The sequence below is a fragment of the Zootoca vivipara genome, chromosome 6 (genome assembly GCF_965207765.1).
Source record: "Zootoca vivipara chromosome 6, rZooViv2.hap1.1, whole genome shotgun sequence".
In the NCBI taxonomy this organism is placed as follows: domain Eukaryota; kingdom Metazoa; phylum Chordata; class Lepidosauria; order Squamata; family Lacertidae; genus Zootoca; species Zootoca vivipara.
In genome coordinates, this window is record NC_142589.1 from 5028366 (window position 1) to 5047904 (window position 19539).

A 19539-nucleotide genomic window follows, 5' to 3' on the forward strand; every position below is an offset into this window, starting at 1 on the left:
GATGGCGCCGAGGTAAGACGCTCTTATCGGAGCTCAAAGAAATCTTTTAACTAAATGCCTTTGTTGCTGGCTCTCCTCCTTCTTTTGGATTTTATTTCCTTTCACTACTTCGTTGTGCTTTTGAACATCTTATCTTATCCACCTCGGTGCCGGGACTTAATGAAGTTAATGAAGTTTTAACGAAGGCTCTCAGACATTCCCTCCCGGGCATTAAGGCACTCCCTCCCAGTTTCTCGTTGACTCCTCGTGACAAACTTATTCCGAGGATCTTTAAGGACTTCTAATGGGCTTTTAACCCCAAAAACTACAAATTCATAAAACCACAAATTTCTCCCACCACCTCTAACTTCGTGGACCCCCAAACATCTCAGTTGTTTTAGCAAACTGAGAAGGGGGGGGGGATACTTCAAAGGAGTGCTCTAATTGGACCCGGTTTTAAACTCCTCGCAGCAGGCCAGCCAGGACTGAATGAGAACTGAATGAGATTGCTACCTAAGAACTTTATCACTTTATCACTCTATTTAGAAGTCTGATCTCATTGATTTAAGAAGAATCTAGCAATGAGAAGAGCCAAAAGACTCAGGTGTCCTGATACGGAAACTGACGCAGAGCCCTCTGGTTTCAAACAGAGTAATCTAGATAATTACCTGCTACCTCAAAAACAGCACATATCTCCTCCCAAAACCTTCCTCAACCCTTTACATGGAAAGACAGTTGAAGAGATATCCCTAGGAATAAATGAGGACAAGGCTACTACTCCCATAATCGAGGCACAAGTACTAATTGATAGAAAGGTGGAGCTGCTGGAGGAATGCTGCCTATTGACTGCTCAAACAGTTCAAAAAATCTTTGAACAATTACAAAACATCTCCAAGAAGCTGGATAACCCAGATGAAAGGAGGCAACTCACTCCCTTTTTGCCATCCTTAACAAGCCCTGGAGATAAACAGAACAAATACAAATTTATACCTCTAAACCAGCCAAAAACCAGAGGAAGCCCCCCTCACTCAGTCAACCTGATACTGAGGCCATGTGAGATTGTTCTCCACATTTTTCCATATAGAGGGCCCCTACCTTACTGGGAGTCATCCTTCTGGGCCAGACATCATCTAAATCTGCTCCTAGGCCTTGAGGGTGGAAGCATTGACTTAAAAGCAGTCAAGAGGCTCACTAACGATGGATATTCCAAAAAAGTACTACTAAGATTTGGTAGTCATAGAATTCCAACCAAAATCTTAAGGGAAAAGGCTCATTTAGCCCAGAAAGGAATTATTCCGCATCGACACTTTGAAGATATATCACTCAGACCATTGATTGCATCTAAAAGACAGAACAAGATGAACAAGGCCATTCCACCAGAAGCCGACATCTGCCCTACTCCTGTGGAAGAACCCAGTAGATGGGAGAAACCACAGCCAGCTACCCGGGAAATCACGCAAGAAAAATCCAAGCTCCCAAACCATGTGACTGTAGCATCAAATAACAGCCTCGCCCTCGACACAATAGACTGGACAGTCCCAGAAGAAGAAGATCTGCTGAGTAACTTTATCAAGCTACCAGATAAAGAACAAATAAACATACTCAGTAAATTGATGAAACTACAGGCCAGATTGACCGAAATACACCAACAAGGTCAACAAAATGCAGGAGAAACAATACACAATCAAACTTTACATTTACCAGCCTTCTCCCCAAAATGCATAGTCAAAAAGAGAGCTACTAATGGAACTTTTAAATGTATAGATGCAGAGCTTCAAATCCAGCCTCCTTTAGAATATGAAATGGCAAGGAAAAACTCCAGTAACGAGACCACAAATTCCTGGCTGAGATATCAAATACTAGCTCCAAACGAAATAGGTACCCCTTATTTAAGTACCACAAAGGACTCTAACATTGTCGAACAAAAGACGACCTCCAACAGACCTGACACACTGAGCTCAACATCAAATGAGGCCAAAGAAATGGAAGTAGAGACTGAAAACAGTCCTACTGTCCATAACAGTCCGCCAACCACAGAAATTTCTCAGGAACAAGGAACAGTTAAGGAAGAAAATCAAGAAAGGGAGGAAATTTTAATTTCCCGCACTTTAAAAAAGAATCTAGAAGATCCACCAATATGTTCCCCACCGAAAGCAGCGACAAATGGCTGTATCTGCACAAGACAAAATCTCTCGCTGGACTCAATAACAGAACTAGAATGACTAAATGCCGTCAACCAGCCACCAACTCAAAAACGGATCCTACGCTTGCTGTCCTGGAATATTGCAGGGTGGGGAAACAAAGACGGAGACCCAGACCTAATGAACTTCTTTAAAGATTTTGAATTAATACTTCTACAAGAAACATGGTCAACTAGAGATATTAAAATCAATGGATTCACCTCCTATACGAAACCCGCATTGAAAACAAACACGAAGGGCCGGCCGAAAGCAGGGTTCTGCTGTATGATCAAAGACAACTTAGGGTTTGAAATCAAGCAGCTAGAAAAATGCTTACCACTTGCACAAGCTCTACTTTTAACCCAAAAAGACGATACTTTGCTACTTGTAAATGTCTATATCCCCCCAACCAAAAACAATAGCAGCAGTGAAAATTGGTCACAACTAACCTTTTATATAGAAAATTTGACCGATAAATACCCAAATGCCTCACTGATAATAGCAGGTGATTTTAATGCCAGAGTGGGAACCAACAATGAACAACTATGTAGCAAACTAAATTGGAATACTGATAATGATATCGCACATGCCCTGAAAATACGACGATTCTCCAGAGATAGGGTTGTAAACAATGAAGGCTTACACCTACTTGAATTATGTAACAACTTTAATTTGCAGATTGTGAACGGTTCAACAAAAGGCGATAGAAGCGGGGAGTTTACATACTTCTCCCCCCGAGGATGCAGTGTCATCGATTATATTCTTGTCCCTTATAATATTATAAATACGATCATGGACCTCAAAATTGGAACGCGTACTGAAAGTGACCATCAGCCATTATCGTTGTCTATTAACTTAAAGGATGAAACCAAAATAACCAAGTACAATATCATAGAACCTTCTCAATACAAACAAATGACCCAATTAAAATGGTCCCAGGAAATGAGTGCAGCAGTGGGGCAAAAACTTACAGCCAACCTGAGAAAACAAGTATTATCCAACTTAAAGACCACTAATTCCCACAGTGATATTCCGAAAATTTATAATGAAATCTTCCAAATGTTCGTAGAGCTTAGTACTCCACCTAAGGTTTGGGTACTTAAACATAGCACTAGCCCTTGGTTTGATGATGAATGTTTCCAGCTAAAAAGAAAACTGCGCCAAACATTTAAAAATAATCGCAGTAAACTAGAGCCCTCTTATCTTGATGAAAAAAGAAAATATCATTACATTCTGGCCGAAAAGAAACAGAAATATGCAACCCAAAAATGGCTACAATTATTCGACTCAATTCAGAGTAAAAACAACAAAGCGTTCTGGAACCTAGTGTACGGAGGACTGAAAGCCGAAAATCAACTAACTCTTCCACCAATTGCAGAATCCAAATGGTCCCAATACTTTACATCTGTATTTAACAATCTACACAGTGAACTTAAAGGAAATGAGACCACTAAAAATAAAATCAATAAACTCCAGGAGTGGCCAAGGGTAGAAGAAGAGGAAATTAGAGAGATAGTTAAAAATTTCAAATCGGGGAAATCTCCTGGGCCAGACGGTCTACCGATAGAATTATTCAAGACCTATATAGATTGGTGGGCAGAACCCTTAGCTCAATTGTTTACTCTCATAGATAAATATGGGATCATACCTGAGATATGGTTAAGATCAATAATTATCCCAATCTTTAAAAATGGCGACTCAAAAGAACCAAGGAATTATAGACCGATAAGCCTATTATCAGTGATAGGGAAAATCTACGCTAAGCACCTTTTATCTAAACTCCTTACCTGGATGAAAAATCTAAATTTACCAGGGAAAGAACAAATAGGTTTCTCTAAAGGTTGCTCTACTTTAGACCACTGCCTTATACTTATGCATTTGGTTGAGAAATACAGATCCCAAAGGCAATCTAAGATATATGCTGCTTTTGTAGACTTTCGTGGTGCCTTCGACTCAATTGACCGCCCAAAGCTGTGGAGGAAACTCGCAGAATTAAAAATTGACCAGCGCTTATTGATTCTAATACAAAATCTATACTCTTCCAATACCAGTCAGGTCAAACTTAACACCAAAGGTCACCTTTCATCAGACATCCCAAACTCGAAAGGGGTAAAACAAGGGTGTATTCTTGCCCCCTTTCTATTTAATTTATTTTTATCAGACTTGCCAGATCACCTCCAAAAAATAGAATCACATGCCCCTAAACTTAATCAGAACCCAGTTCCTCTCTTATTATACGCAGACGATGCTGTCCTACTATCATTAACGAGCTTGGGTCTGAAACGTCTTATATCTTCTCTGATCCTTTACTGCGAATGTAACAAACTCTCTATAAATTATGAGAAGACAAAAATTTTGGTCTTCTCGAATGGTTGGAAATTAGAGAAATGGAAAATAAGAGGGCAAGAAATCCAACAAGTGAAAATCTATAGGTATCTGGGAATCTTATTCCAGAGCAATTTAGGGTGGGCAAATCATCGCACAAATGCCATAAAACAGGCAAAGTGCACCTCATCAGCAGTTGCCCGTTTTTATTATCAGAAAGGTAATCAATTTATTCCTGCGGCCAATCAGATATTTCAAACAAAAGTGCAATCCCAGATATTCTATGGAATCCCGCTATGGGTCCAAGCATATAACAGTGATTTAAAAAAGATTCACTCCAGCTTTCTGAGACGTATTCTTGGACTCCCAACTGTGATCAAATATGAAACAATGTGTGCAGAAATAGGCATACACACAATGGAATATTGGGCCTGGACCACCTCAATAAAATACTGGTTACGCTGCCATTTTCGCTGCCCCCCATCAAGTCTGCTCGCTGATTTGCTCAAAGACTCCTATAAATCAAGATGGTATCAGTACCTTGAAAAAAAGATTGAATCTTTAGGCATCGAGCTGGAGCCCCTGTACAATTCTAACGAGCAATACATTTTCCATAATATCCTAACTAGACTAAAGGATGTCGAGAGACAAAATATTATGGCAGCTGTAAACAAAATTTGCTCCCCCATATTCTATGATTTAAGTATCTTAGATAGCAGAGCCAATTACGTCACTAAGTTAATAATCCCAGCCCAACGTAGGGCTTTTATGCTGGCCCGTTTGAATGTTTTTCCCTCGGCATTTGTCAGGGGAAGATACCAAAACATTCCTAGAAACAAAAGATTCTGCAGATGTTCTATGAATGTCCCGGACACTGTAGAGCATATTCTCTTTCATTGCCCATTGTACAGTACGCTCCGTCAACGTGTGCTGTCCCCTCTTTTGGGTGGTCTGGAACCCCAGCAAGGTGAAAGTGTGGGATTCTGCCTATCTGACATTGACCAAAGGGTAACGGCGGGGGTAGCCGAGTTTTTGGTAGCAGTCCTCCAAGGAGCAGGTTAACTAGGAAAACCACTGATTCTGTATGTATATATATATATATATATATATATATATGTATGTAGCCAACTGCTGCCTTTTTATATATATTTCAAGGCTTTTATATGTTATTTTCTCTTTTATGGTTTTATTTGCATAATGCCTAATAAAGGTTTGATAAGTAAGTAAGTAAGTATAGCGAATTTTGTTTTTTATTATTTAATGTTTTATGTTTTTATATATGTTGGGATCTGACCAGAGTGGCTGGGGCAACCCAATAAGATGGGTAGGGTACAAATAGTAAAATTATCATTATGGAATGGGACGTCCCTATTTTCATTGGAGAAATGTCGGAGGGTATGCACTACACCACGCTGTCTTTGTAAGATGTAGCTGAATATCACCCCAAGGTGATATTAGCTTAGTTCAGCCTCCCCCAGCCTAAAAGTCCAGATGTTTTGGACCACTGCATCCCATCAGCCCCAGTATCCTACGGCACCACAGCCTGGAGCTGGTGGAAGTTGTAGTCCAAAACATCTGGAGGGGACCAGGTTGGGGTCCCTTAGCCAGCCTCTTTCATCCATGCCATGATTCAAGGTCTTGTGCTTCCACTTCCTGAGAAGGTTTCGTAAGGTTCCCTTTGCCTTCCCCACAATAAATCTGCTCATCCTTTGTAGTCTGACATCCCCAAGGGAATGCAAGTTTAGCTGGCAAGTGGGGAGGGCTCATTTTTTGCTTGATCATCCGTTGCTGCTTCATCACCAATACAGACAGCTTTCTCCTTCGGCTGTTCCCCTCCTCCCCTCTGCAGCACAAACAAAAACTGGTGTCCATCATTCCATCTGGCTGCTCCCTGGAAAGCCTTCTTGCGAAACAAAAATCACGATGCATTCGAAACTGGGATACCAAATTTGAAAAAGTAATTAGATGAGCCTCGCCAAAGAGTAATTGCCCCAAATCTGGATCTTGACACCGAGGGAATTCTCCTTTTCTACCTGTATTTTGTCCTTGCCACTAACACCAAACAGATGCCCGTGGGAAACTTGCAAGGAGGATTTGAGAACAAGAGCACTCTCTCCTCCTGTGGCTTCCAGCAACGAGTATTTGGGACCATTACTGCTTCCTGCGATGGAGGCAGATCATGCCTAGTAGCTGTGGACAGACTCCATGAATGCTCATGGGAAGCCTGCAAGCTGGATATGAGTTCAACACCACTCTGCCCACCTGCAGTTCCCAACAACTGGTATTTAATGACATAAAGCCTCTGACAATGGAGGCAGAACATACCGTTGTCATCATAGCTAGCTGCCCTCGATAGCCCTCTCCTCCAGGAAATTGTCTAATCCTCTTTTAAAGGGATGGCCAATTTGGTGGCCATCACTGCCCCCAGTGAGTTCTGGTGTTATGAGGGGGAATTATGCCATGCATTAATTTTATAAACTTCTATAGTGTCACCTCTAACTCGCCTTTTTCACTCAGCTAAAAAGTCCCAAACTCTGCAACCTTTCTTCATAGGGGAGTTTCCCCAGCCCCTTGATCATCTCGGTTGCCCTTTTCTGAATCTTTTCCAACTGCACAATATCCTTCTGGAGGTGAGCGACCCCAACTGTACACAGTATTCCAAATGTGGTCGTACCATAGATTTGTAAAATGGCATTGTGATATCAGCAGTTTTCAATCCCTTTCCTAGGGATTCCTATCATGGCATTCATCTTTTCGAAGCTGTTGCATACTGGGCCAAACTCCTCATGATATGCACTACGATCCTAAGATCTCATCTCCGGGCAGTTACCACCAATTCAGACCCCATTAACATATATGTGACATTCTGATGATTATTATTTTTGCCCCAACATGCCCCACTTTGCATTTGCTTACAGTGAATCACATTTGCCATTTTACTTCCCATTCCCTCAGTTTGGAGAGATCCTTTTGGAGCTCTTCGAAATCCCTTTTTGTTTTAAGCACCCTGAATAATTCGGTAACAGCGAACCTGGCTACCCGTCAGGGACTGCACCGAGGAGGAGGAGGAAGACGACGGCGACAGTATAGATTTACAACAGGGGTTTGAGGGAGGTCACAGCTCAGAGGCAAATGAGGGGGAAAGCTGGGAAATAATGGGAAAGCCAGAATAACACCCAGCATTAGAAAGCTTTCCAGACCCTCCATCTCCCAGAACCCAGTGAGCCTTAAAAGTAGGAGAGCAAAGAGCTCAAAGGCAGAGGGCACGTAGCAGCACCCGTAGAAGAGACGGTGAAAATGACAACGTGGGCGACACAGGGTGGGGGTGAGGTTTCACTCGGGACAACACTATTATCCAAGAGACTGGGTTCTATAGCCTCGCTCTGTAAAGACTGAAATAAAAAAGGACAGTAAGAAACTTTTCCTTGGCTTTATACTTCCTGGGCAATCAGCCGGGAGCCACTGAAAGTATCCTGACACTACCTAACTGTTCACCCCTAATTCTTGATCATTTTTATTTACTATTGGAGAGAACCCGAAGTGTGGCTGGTTTTATGTGTCACACTGTAGTCAATTTAGGGATCATGCACTTTGAATTTTTACATATCATCTGCTTCCTTGCCAGTGGATCTTCAGTCATGCAACCCTTGGAAATCTTCACACCATCCAGAAATGTTGCTTATTCTGGCACAGATGTTTTTCCAACTCTCGCTATGGTGGCAGCACAGAATATTTCCTCCAACAAAAGAGCCCCTTTAAAAAAAACTTTAAAAAAAACAGCCCGAAGTTTATTTTGTGGGGAAGTCAGAATGCAGTCGGAGAGACAACGCTGGATTCTCCAAGCCAGAAAAATCGCCTGCTCAGGAGCCCAGCAAATGGGAAAGAAGTGTTTTGCTCATGCTGTAATGAAAACCAGGCCGGAATCGTGCTATTATTTCCCCTGCTTTGCATCGAAGCATTCGGAGAGCCAAAGCAACTTACGACAGCCTTGGGTTGTGAGTGGGTGGAGGGACAAGGAGCTGGAGGCAAATGAATAATATAGGTGGTTATGTCACAGGGTCAGCTGTTGTATAGACAGTGAAAAAGGCTGGGGCAAAAAAAATATATCATTCTCTCTAATGGACCGTTCTGTCGTGCTTAAGCTTTTTAAATTGACACCAGATGCTTAATCTTCAACTTGATATAAAATTCCACGTGGAAGAAAGAAGGTGGATCTACTTTTATCCAGCCACCCCCACCCCTTTCTCTCTCTTTCACTCTCTCTCTCTCACACACACACCTGGATTTGTAAATGTTACAAAGCAGGCTCTCTCCCTTACCAAGAACTTCATAGAATCACATAGTTGGTTGGGAGTCAGAAGGGACACCAGGCACCTTCTAGTCCAATGCCTGCAGTGAAGAAATCACAGCTCAAAAATCCCTGACAGGCGGCCACTCAATCCGTCTTTAAAAACCTCCCGTGAAGGTGAGCCCACCACCTTCCGACATAGTCTGCTCTGCTGCTGAACAGCTCATACCACCAGAAAGTTCTCCCTCATGTTGCGTCGGAATCTGCTTTCTTGTCTTTTGACTCCACTGGTTGGGGTCCTCCCCTCTGGAGCGACAGAAAACAAGCTTTGCTCCATCTTCCATGGGACAGCCCTTCAGGTATTTGAAGAACGCTATCATGTGACCCCCGGTCTTCTCTTCTGCACCCAACTCCCTCAACCTTTCCTCATAACGACCCTGTTTCATCTTGGTCACCCCTCCTCTGAGCATCTCGGTCCAGTATACCTGAAGGAGCGTCTCCACCTCCATCATTCTGCCCGGACACTGAGGTCCAGCACCGAGGGCCTTCTGGCGGTTCCCTCGTTGCGAGAAGCCAAGTTGCAGGGAACTAGGCAGAGGGCCTTCTCGGTGGTGGCGCCTACTCTGTGGAACGCCCTCCCAACAGATGTCAAAAGGGAAAACAAATACCAGACTTTTAGAAGACATCTGAAGGCAGCCCTGTTCAGGGAGGCTTTTAATGTTTAACAGATTATTGTGTTTTATTCTTCTGTTGGAAACCGCCCAGAGTGGCTGGGGAGACCCGGCCAGATGGGCGGGGTATAAATAATAAATTATTATTATTATTATCTTCCAGGTGGTCAATTTCCTTCTTGAACTGGGCTGAAGACTCCAGGCAGGGTCTGACCAAGGCAGAATTGAGTGGTAACGATGACTTCCTTTGCTCTGGATTCCCTATGTGGACGAACGCTGTGGCTTTTAGAAAACCTCCCCATCGCTCTCCCACTGGTCTAACTGAAGCAGGAATGGCTTGCTGGCTTTGCCTGATCTGCCTCTGGCTCCACGAGAAGCTTCACCAAACGAAGCACCAAGAGCAGCATGGTGTGACCTACATACGGCTCCCATCAGGTCCTAATTGATTCAGCTCAGCTTTTAAAGCAGCCAAGAGTTTCATCACTGCTTCAAGAATGCAGGAATGGAGAGGGAGTTCCAAGTTTAAGACTTGAAGGCAGCTCTGTGTCGAACTGTACTAATTTACACTAGGGAAAGGACTCCATCCAACATCTTCACAAAGCAGACACGGACATTTTTCTGGAAGGAATCTAAGGAGTTTACGCTGCCTTTCCCTACTGTAAAAATATGTGGCTCTAGATTTAGCTCAGTGGTTCCCAAACTATTTTCACCCTACCCCCCAGTTCCATAAATTCATCCCCACTGCCCCCTACCCTATAAAAAGCATCACTGTATTCAGAATAGCAGTCTGCATGACTCACTAAGGAAGATAATAACCCCCCCACCAAGAATTCAAAACACCAACAATTAATTGCATATCTATTCAAAATGCACTGAAAACGATTAAGTTCAACAGAACTGGTGAACTTGATCCAGTTCAAAGTCTCTAATAGTCCTTTACACCTCCAGTTCCCCCTCCTGCCCCCACTCGCTTCTTAGCGCCATCCAGGGAACTCCCACCCCTTCCCAGGGGACAAGACTGCCCAATTTGGGAACCACGGATTTAGACCTAGATTCCTTTTGTTGTAAATTCACAATATTATATTTTATATTCAAGGCATGTGATCTCCTGACCTGGCTGTTCTGAGTCCGACCCCAAAACCAGAACTTTCTCATTTACTTGCCAGAAAAAGCTTCTACATAACATGGGGAATCTGAAGTTTCTTCGAAATGCATAAGATCAGTCTCTGGTTACCCCGAGAGCTTAAAGGTAAAGGGACCCCTGACCATTAGGTCCAGTCGTGACCGACTCTCAGGTTGCAGCGCTCATCTCGCGTTATTGGCCGAGGGAGCCGGCGTATAGCTTCCAGGTCATGTGGCCAGCATGACAAAGCTGCTTCTGGCGAACCAGAGCAGCACGCGGAAACGCCATTTACCTTCCCGCTGTAGCGGTACCTATTTATCTACTTGCACTTTGATGTGCTTTCGAACTGCTAGGTGGGCAGGAGCTGGGACCAAGCAACAGGAGCTCACCCCGTTGCAGGGATTCGAACTGCCGACCTTCTGATCAGCAAGCCCTAGACTCTGTGGTTTAACCCACAGCGCCACTTGGGTCCCTCATTTGCTTATTAATTGCATTCATATCCCGCCTTTTCCTGTAAAGAGCTTAAAGGTGGCATTCATGGTTCTACTCTTCCTCCTCCTTTAATCCCCGCAACAACCCTGTGAGGTAGGTTAGGTCCAAACCAACACGGCGAGGTGAATGACTGGCCCAAGGTCACCCAGTGAGCTTCACGGCCGACGACCTTCTGATCAGCAAGCCCTAGGCTCTGTGGTTTAACCCACAGCAACTCAAAGCAACTCGCGTGATAAAACATGACACGAATGAATCCAGTATAAAACCCCAGCCTAACAGCTCAGAGCCTTTTCCCTAGAAGGCAGCAAGTGAGGCAGGCCAACCCAGGAGGCTGATTTTGAGTGCTGTGGAGGGGCTCCAGACTGTTAGCTATTTAATTTATTGTTGCCATGGAAAAGGAGAGGTGCTTGTGGGGTTTCCTGCCTCGGATGCCAAAATTACTTGGGAGATGGAAAGCAGGGTAGCATCTACATCTCTGCCTCAGGGGGCCAGATACCTGAGACTCATTTACACCTCAAATGCCCCCCTGCTGCCCCCTAGGGAATCCCACAGCTCTCCAGGGGTGTCACCGCTAACACCATCCCTGCCTCTCCCGGAGATGGACAACATCTGCTATGCTCTTGACCAGGAGCTCTCCTGCTTTCTGCAAGGGTTTCCCAAAGCGAAGGGGCAAACATCACGGAGGTGGGCAGCGAGCCAAGCCCAGAAACATTAGCCAACTGAGCACGCCGACAGAGAGGAGAGCGAGCTACTCACTGAGCGTGACCGTCTCGTTGATCCTGAAGCTGCAGAGGACGCGGTCGACATTGCGAGCGTGGCGAAAGCCGTTTCCCGTCACGACCACTTGGAACGACTCTGGAAAGACAGGGAATTGCTGGTTCTTCTCCCCACATCTAATAAAGGCACCACATTTTTTCTCTTTTTTTGAAAAACTTTTTTTAGAATTTTTTTTTTAATATAAAATGCAGCAATACAAAATATACTTTCCATCACAACTCAAGTGAAAGAAGATTCAAATCAACCTTATAGAACTAAAAATACTTGGAACCCCCCCCCCCAAACCAACATCTAATATACAGTATATTCCGGCATATAAGACGACTGGGCGTATAAGACGACCCCTAACTTTTCCAGTTAAATTATAGAGTTTGGGATATACTCGCTGTATAAGAAATATGACCCGGCGTATAAGACGACCCCCGACTTTTGAGAAGATTTTCCTGGGTTAAAAAGTAGTCTTATACGCAGGAATATACAGTATTACTAAGGAGAAAAAGAAAAAGCATCCACCATACATCTCCAGGCCTCCGTCTTCCAAAAGAAACTGACCCTGTAAAAGGGTTCTTGGGGAGAGTTTGCAAAGGACAGGCAGACTCAAAAGTTGGGCAAATCCCACACAGGACAGGATCAGTGGCAACTCCAACAGGAACACTACACAGCCTTCTAGGACCAGGTGCCAAACTTTCATAGAATTGCAGAGTTGGAAGGGACCCCAAGGGCCATCTAGTCCAACCCCCTGCAATGCAGGAATCTTGCCCACGGCTGTCCCTGGCTGGGCTCAAACCACCGGCCTTCTGGTTAACAGCCAGACGCACTGATACCATTGTGCCACTGCTATCAGGTGTTGCTAAGCTACAACTGCCATCGCCCCATATCACTGCCCAGGCAAGCTGATGGGAGCTGGGGTCCAACCACATCTGGAAGGTGCCGGTTTATATTAAAAGGAAAAAGCCTAAGACACATTCAAGGAACAGTCATGGCCGTTAGTATGTGCAAGGGTGCTTGTAAACTAAAACAAACAGGCGGCGGGGAGAGCGAACTGTTATCGCTTCAAGCTCCTCTGCAGGAAAAGCGACCCTGGTTTCTGCTGAATCAACTGTTTCGCTGGCTCTTAGCGTGGATGCCGCCCACTCACTGCCTCTCCCAGCGCACGCCTCCAGGGGGGCTTGCAAAGCACACAAGTCAACTCAGGAATCTGGGCTGTGCTCCAAGCCACAATTTCTTTCATCCCAAAAGGATCAGCTGCACACCAGGCCAGGCCAATCCACCCCTGCAGGCTGGTGAGCTCATCGGGGGAAGAGGCAACACAGCAGAAAGGTGGAAGGTAAGCACCAGCCTTGGGAGAGGAAAAAAAAAATCCTTGCCATTGGCTATGTCTGTCTGTACAAGTTTCTCAGAAGGTGGTGGGTGCTGCTTGGGGTAGAGCCGCAGGGCCATCTTCAGCATATCCGGCACTGTGGTGTAAAGATCCCTCGGTCCAGTATACCTGAAGGAGCATCTCCACCCCCATTGTTTTGCCCGGACACTGAGGTCCAGCACTGAGGGCCTTCTGGCGGTTCTCTCGTTGCGAGAAGCCAAGTTGCAGGGAACTAGGCAGAGGGCCTTCTCGGTGGTGGCGCCTGCCCTGTGGAATGCCCTCCCATCAGATGTCAAAGAGAAAGACAACTACCAGACTTTTAGAAGACATCTGAAGGCAGCCCTGTTTAGGGAGGCTTTTAATGTTTAATCCATTATTGTATTTTATTTTTCTGTTCGAAGCCGCCCAGAGTGGCTTGGGAAACCCAGCCAGATGGGCGGGGTATAAATAATAAATTATTATTATTATTATCCCTCTGGTGGCGCCCCCGGAAACTCCAAAACAAGGGAGGGGACAGTGGAAAATGTCCTCTGCCTCCCCCACCGCCCCGATCCCCAGCGTGGCGGCAGCGATCAAGCAGGAAAACGTGCTGGTGGCCATGCTTTCCGACGTCGAGGCGCCCGGGGAGGCTGCACGCTGCCTTTCGCCAGGAAGCACGAGGAGGACAACGACTGGGAGCTGGGCCGTCTGTAGCAGATGCAGAGGCTTGGGAGGGAAGCTGCGCACAGCTTCCTTCCTAAGCCTCTGCGGGGATCGCTCTCCTCCTGCAGAGGCTTGGGAAGGAAGCTGCATGTTTGCCAGCCATATAGTTGGCGGGGCGCAGCTGGCGGGCGTGCAGGGAAAGGGAGGCTGCAGGCAAAGCTGTGCAGCTCCCCCACTCGCTAGGGTGCCCCTGAGAGGCCAGCACCTTGGCACAACGAGCCACTTACAGCAATGGGAAAGACGGCTCTGGGTAGAGGAGGAGGAAAGCTGCAAGGCCTTAAAGCAGGACCCTTTTAGTCAGGGTCCGTGCATCAGGTGATCAGTGCCAGCCAATCACCTCAAAGCAATCACTGGCGGAAGCACCTTGAATCCAAGCAACTACCTCCAGAATCCTTGGCTGAACGAGGAGGTTCCAAATGCTCCCAGAAGCGATCAGCCAACTGACACTAACAGTGGCTCTGGGCTCTGGGTGTAGCTCACTGTGTAGAGACCTGGAGCAGGGCCTTCTCTGCAGTGGCACACCCCAGCTGTGGAGGAACTCCCTTGCTGGGGAGCAACCCCTTGGGCAGATGCATGATTTGCTTATTTATTTGAAGTATTTACAGTACAATCACATATTATGCACAATGAACTTGAACAATTTCAACTACCGCAGATGAAAGCCAGCTGGTTGAAACTGCACAAAAAGTTTAAAAGTACTTAAGGTTAAAGGTACTTTTTATCCTTCAATAAATAATTTTATTTTATTTTTTTAAAAAGTGGAGAACAGCAAAGCTCCTTTTGTGCTGGGTTTTCCCAGCACGGAAACAGCTTTGAAGCTCTCCCAGGCTCTGGGATGCTCTCACATGAGCTCTGGGAACTTGGACTGTGCCACAAGTTCTCACGAGAGCATACCAGTGCCAGTTCAAGAGCAAGGCAAGGCCCATTCGGCATGCCAGCTCCAGAAGGCAAGAATAATTGTGCTGGGCCAGTTCCAATGAGGTTTGTTTGGCTATATTTATTTTTGCACCATCGCCAGAACGTAACCTTCGTGTAAGTTGCAATTGTACTGCATAGCACCTTTCAGGCAGATCTCACAAAGGAGATCACATAAAAGGTAATCACACAAACAAACACCCAAACTGACAAAGATTTTAAAGGAGTAACATCCTTGGGCCTCTTCGCTTGCCTACGTTCTCAAAGGGAAAAGTCACAACAAGGCGATTTGCCCTGCCAATACTCACACAGAAAATCTCCTGCTAAAAATCAGTTTTCTGTGGCAAGATCGCATCCCTGATGAAACGCTTCATCTCCTAGGCTTTGCCAAGTTGCGCATCTAAACTATCCTTTCCTCATGTGCCTGTCCAGGAGATTCTCTGCAAAACACCACAAAGCCCTTTATCTTGCCAAACGTGGGCTAAGACTCTTGCATGAGAAAGACAGCTGACAAACAGCTATTCTTAAACCTTACAGACAATAGCTGAGATTTCACAGCCCTTCTGGCCTAAACGAAAAGATTGAAATACATTCCTAATACAAATCCCATCAAGATCACTCCATAGCAGCAGACATAAAACAAATGGAATTTTCTAGCATTCCCAGCCAAGCTCTGTCTGGAAAATTTCCCAAGGAGAGCCAAAAGATGGGCGACTCCGGCATCTGCCTTCCCTCAGGGAACGACGAGAAAGAAACACAGTTATGTGTAGCAACGAATGCTGGAAGAATCAGCTTTAAACTCACCTCCTGCACATATACTAGAAGGTTCCGCAGCCAAGATTTCAATGCATGATTTCTTCAAAATCTAGAAGGCATAGGAGAAAAAAAGAAATAAATAAAATTGCAGCAACATCTCAGTAACCTTCAGATACAGGTCATTTTGTGTTGCCCTTTTATAGCTTTCCCCGACCTGGTGCCCTTCAGATGCTTGGACTACAAATCCCATTTATTCCAGAACATCTGGAGAGCACCCGGTTTAGGAACGCTGCTCTGGTAACACAATAAAATGATACTGGGGCTAAGGAAACAGCACCCCTAGAAATGTTTTATTACATATAGTCAACAGTGGCCCATCTAGTCCAGCCTCCTGTTCTCACAGTGGCCAAAATGATGCCTCTGGGAAACCCACAGGTAGGATTCAAGCACAAGAGCCCTCTCCCCTCGTGTGGTTCCTAGCAACTGCTATTCAGAAGCACTGCTGTCTCCAACTGGGGAGGCAGAGCAGAGCCATCCTAGCTAGGAGCCATCGATAGCCCTCTCTTCTATGAACTTGTCCAATCCTCTTTTAAAGCCATTCAGGTTGTGCCCATCACTGCCTCCTGTTGGAACAAGTGTCCTAGTTTAACAATACCAAACTAAAACACAGCTATTTTTTAAAAAACTTCTCCGACGCCCGCACAGCAACTCTCAAACCCCCGAATGTGTACGTATATTAGGGAAAATTTTTGCCTACGGATGCATATAGGTAAAGGTAAAGGGGCCCCTGACCATCAGGTCCAGTCGTGTCCGACTCTGGGGTTGCGGCGCTCATCTCGCTCTATAGGCCGAGGGAGCCAGCGTTTGTCCGCAGACAGCTTCCGGGTCATGTGGCCAGCATGACAAAGCCGCTTCTGGCGAACCAGAGCAGCGCACGGAAACGCCGTTTACCTTCCCGCCGGAGCGGTCCCGATTTATCTACTTGCACTTTGACGTGCTTTCGAACTGCTAGTTGGGCAGGAGCTGGGACCGAGCAACAGGAGCTCACCCCGTTGCAGGGATTCGAACTGCCGACCTTCTGATCAGCAAGCCCTAGACTCTGTGGTTTAACCCACAGCGCCACCTGGGTCCCTTACGGATGCATATATGTGGCCATAACTCACACAAATGTAGTATAAGAAGGAAAATCACGTGCAAAAATGTGCATATTGGAAGCAATCTGCATCAAAATGCTAACCATTTCCCATGAGGCTTTTTTTATATATATATATATAAAAATGCAAACTTTCACTGATATGTGGTAAACTTAATGGAAGACTGGAAAAATTAGAAACTGGAGAAGCCCAAATTGACGGAGTGTGCCTGGGGAAAGCTGGCAGGGGTGGGATGGCAAGGACCAGAGTGGGGTCCCTGTTTTGGCTGGGGAAAGTTATCTAGGCCCCCTTGATTTTTGGCAGGGTGGGGGAGAAGCTCAAATAAATTCTGCGTTAAAAAACCAGAGATATTTCAGCATGGGGAAATTGTCCATTTCTAGCATGCTCATTTCACACCGGCCTTCAAAAGAGATGCAGAAGGAACCATGGGCTCTTTAGAAGTCTGCATAGACTGTTGAAAAGAGGTTTCGGGGCTCATACAAATACCAGGGATTCAGGAACCGAAGAGAAGCAGATTCTTCTAACCAACTGACACCTCAAGAATAAAGGTGAAGCTTGGAAGAGGAGAGCAGAGGAAGTGTCTAGAGGTAAGCAGGAACTGCCAGAGATAAGAGAGAGAGAGAGAAAGAGGGAGGGAGGGAGGGAGAGAATAAGGAAGCATTTACAGAAATTAGACTAGTGATAAAAGAGTGTAAAACTGAAAGGGGGGGGGAAGAGACCATTTATCTGGAACACAATATCCAAAATTCATACTTTTGTATGTAAGCATAAAAGCTTATCATATTTATTTATATGCTGACTTTCCCCCAGTCTGGGACTCAAGGTGGCTTACACAGATAAAATAGATAAAGCTAAAAACATAGAAAGGGCAATCATTAAAATGTAATTAAACACTGATAGAAATTAAAATAATATTAACATGATCCATTAAAAACACAGGTAACAACAGTCTTTCCTCAAAAACAGTCAGTTTCCCAATGCCTGTTGGAACAGGAAGGGCTTCCCCTGCTGGCAGAAGGAGAGCCAGCAGGGAGCCAGTCTGGCTTCTCCAGGGAGGGAGTTCCAGAGTCCGGGAGCAGCCACCCAGAAGGCCCTGTCCCTACCAAGTGTGCCTGAGAGGGTGGGTGGCAGGACCGAAAGAAGGGGCCTCCCCTGCAGATCTGAAAACCCAGGCCGGTCTGAATGAGGGAATACAATCTTTCAGATAGCCTGGACACTGCATATGGTTTTATAGGTGTTTCCATTTTAGATTTCAAAATTCAGAGCATGCTTTCAGTTTGGAGGCAAATTGTCCAGATCTCCCATTTTATAACCCCAAATTCAAGCTCTACTAAGAAGAAAAGCCAGTTTTTTAAACATCGAAATTCTACATTTTCAGAATTGACGGAAGTTGTTGGTTTGCTCAGCCGTTAAGACATCGCTTAAGATGTCATAACCAGACTTGGCATGAAAGCACCTAGGATTGAGCATCCGCTCCCAAGGCAAACAAGCCTTGGGAAACAAAGGCAGCTGGCATGAATGCCAATCTTTTTAATAAATGAAAAAAATGATATACCACATTCACTCCTCTCTTGGTTATTTTAAGATGGTAAAGAATAAGAGGGAAAACCCTGCTTCCACCCATCTAAAAATGAAACTGGTGGAGATTTTGGAGCTTTGCTTGGTCTGTAATGAGAATATTGTCATAATAGGGATTAGGAGGGGAATGGAAACCCTCTCCCACAAAAGCCCCCGGACCTGCAATTTGTCAGGCTTAATCCACTCCGAGGAGGATCAAGTGCCTGCCAATTTCATTCACCTCTGCCAAAATGGGTGTTTGGGGGGGGGTATAGCCAATTTAAAATTCCCCATTAGAGTGAAAGTGAGCTTCATTTTGCTCAGAACCCAAATCACAGACTGAGGCAGAGGGAGCAAAGAGCAACTCAGAAACAGATTGGATTTTTTTTTAAAGCACAGACACGAAGCGGATATTGGGGGCCATGATAGTGGTTAGAGGGTTGGACTACCAGGACCTGAGAGAAACCAGGGTTCAAATCTGCTGGAGGCCAGACACTGCCTTGCCTACCTTGCCGGGTTGTTATGTGGATTACAGAAGGTGGGGGCAAACCAATGCTATTTTTTCTAGAAAAAGGGGTGCTGGAACTCACCAGAAACACCTCCATCCCTCAATCTCTTAGAATGGCAATGGTACCCACCTGAGAGGGGCCAGAACTGAGTTCTGGCTGAAAAAAAGCCCTGGGGAGAACCATGTATGTCATGTGACATATAGATGCAATAAATGAATACCCCTAGTGCATATCAATGATTCTGATATACTGATCTGATTTAATGTTTTGCTGTTTTAATGACATTAAGCCATTTCCCCCAAGTCTCTGAAGCAGAACCAGACAGTTGAATAAAGATGAAAATGGATGCAGAGCTTTTGTTTAGAATGGATGCGGAAGTTTAGAAAATGGCAGCTTCCTTCGCAATCTTCACTTTGTCTCTGTGTACTCACTGTATATCCTTGGGGTGAGTCACGGCCCCGTGAAATCTGTTGATGATTACACGCAGCGAGCATTTAATTTTATTTACATAGCCTGAGCATCACTAAGCTTTATCCAAGCTGAAAACCTCGGGGGGGGGGGGAAGGGGGTAGGAAAAAAAACTTATTTCCAAACATTGTTTTGCAGCAGGAGGAACTGTAAACAGAGCTGTGGAAATAACAGCGGCCCGCCAACCAAACTGCAACCCACCGGCCATGTTGGAGGCTTGATGAAACTCTTATGCTCTTTTGACTGTCTGAGGTTGGCCAATATCTGGTAGGCCAAACGGTTG

The 19539-nt window shown here is 45.2% G+C and overlaps 1 protein-coding gene across 2 annotated transcripts in view; it reads right to left on the reverse strand.

The window, feature by feature from the left end:
• The window catches only part of ANTXR1 (ANTXR cell adhesion molecule 1), a 126531-nt gene that overhangs the window by 68497 nt on the left and 38495 nt on the right, over window positions 1–19539 (reverse strand). For both annotated transcript variants that reach the window (XM_035118587.3, XM_088670877.1), the window contains exons 9-10: window positions 15617–15677; window positions 11815–11913 (exon numbers count right to left, since the gene is read on the reverse strand). In XM_035118587.3, coding sequence (XP_034974478.2) covers window positions 11815–11913; window positions 15617–15677 — 160 coding nt within the window. The remainder of the gene's footprint in view (window positions 1–11814; window positions 11914–15616; window positions 15678–19539) is intronic.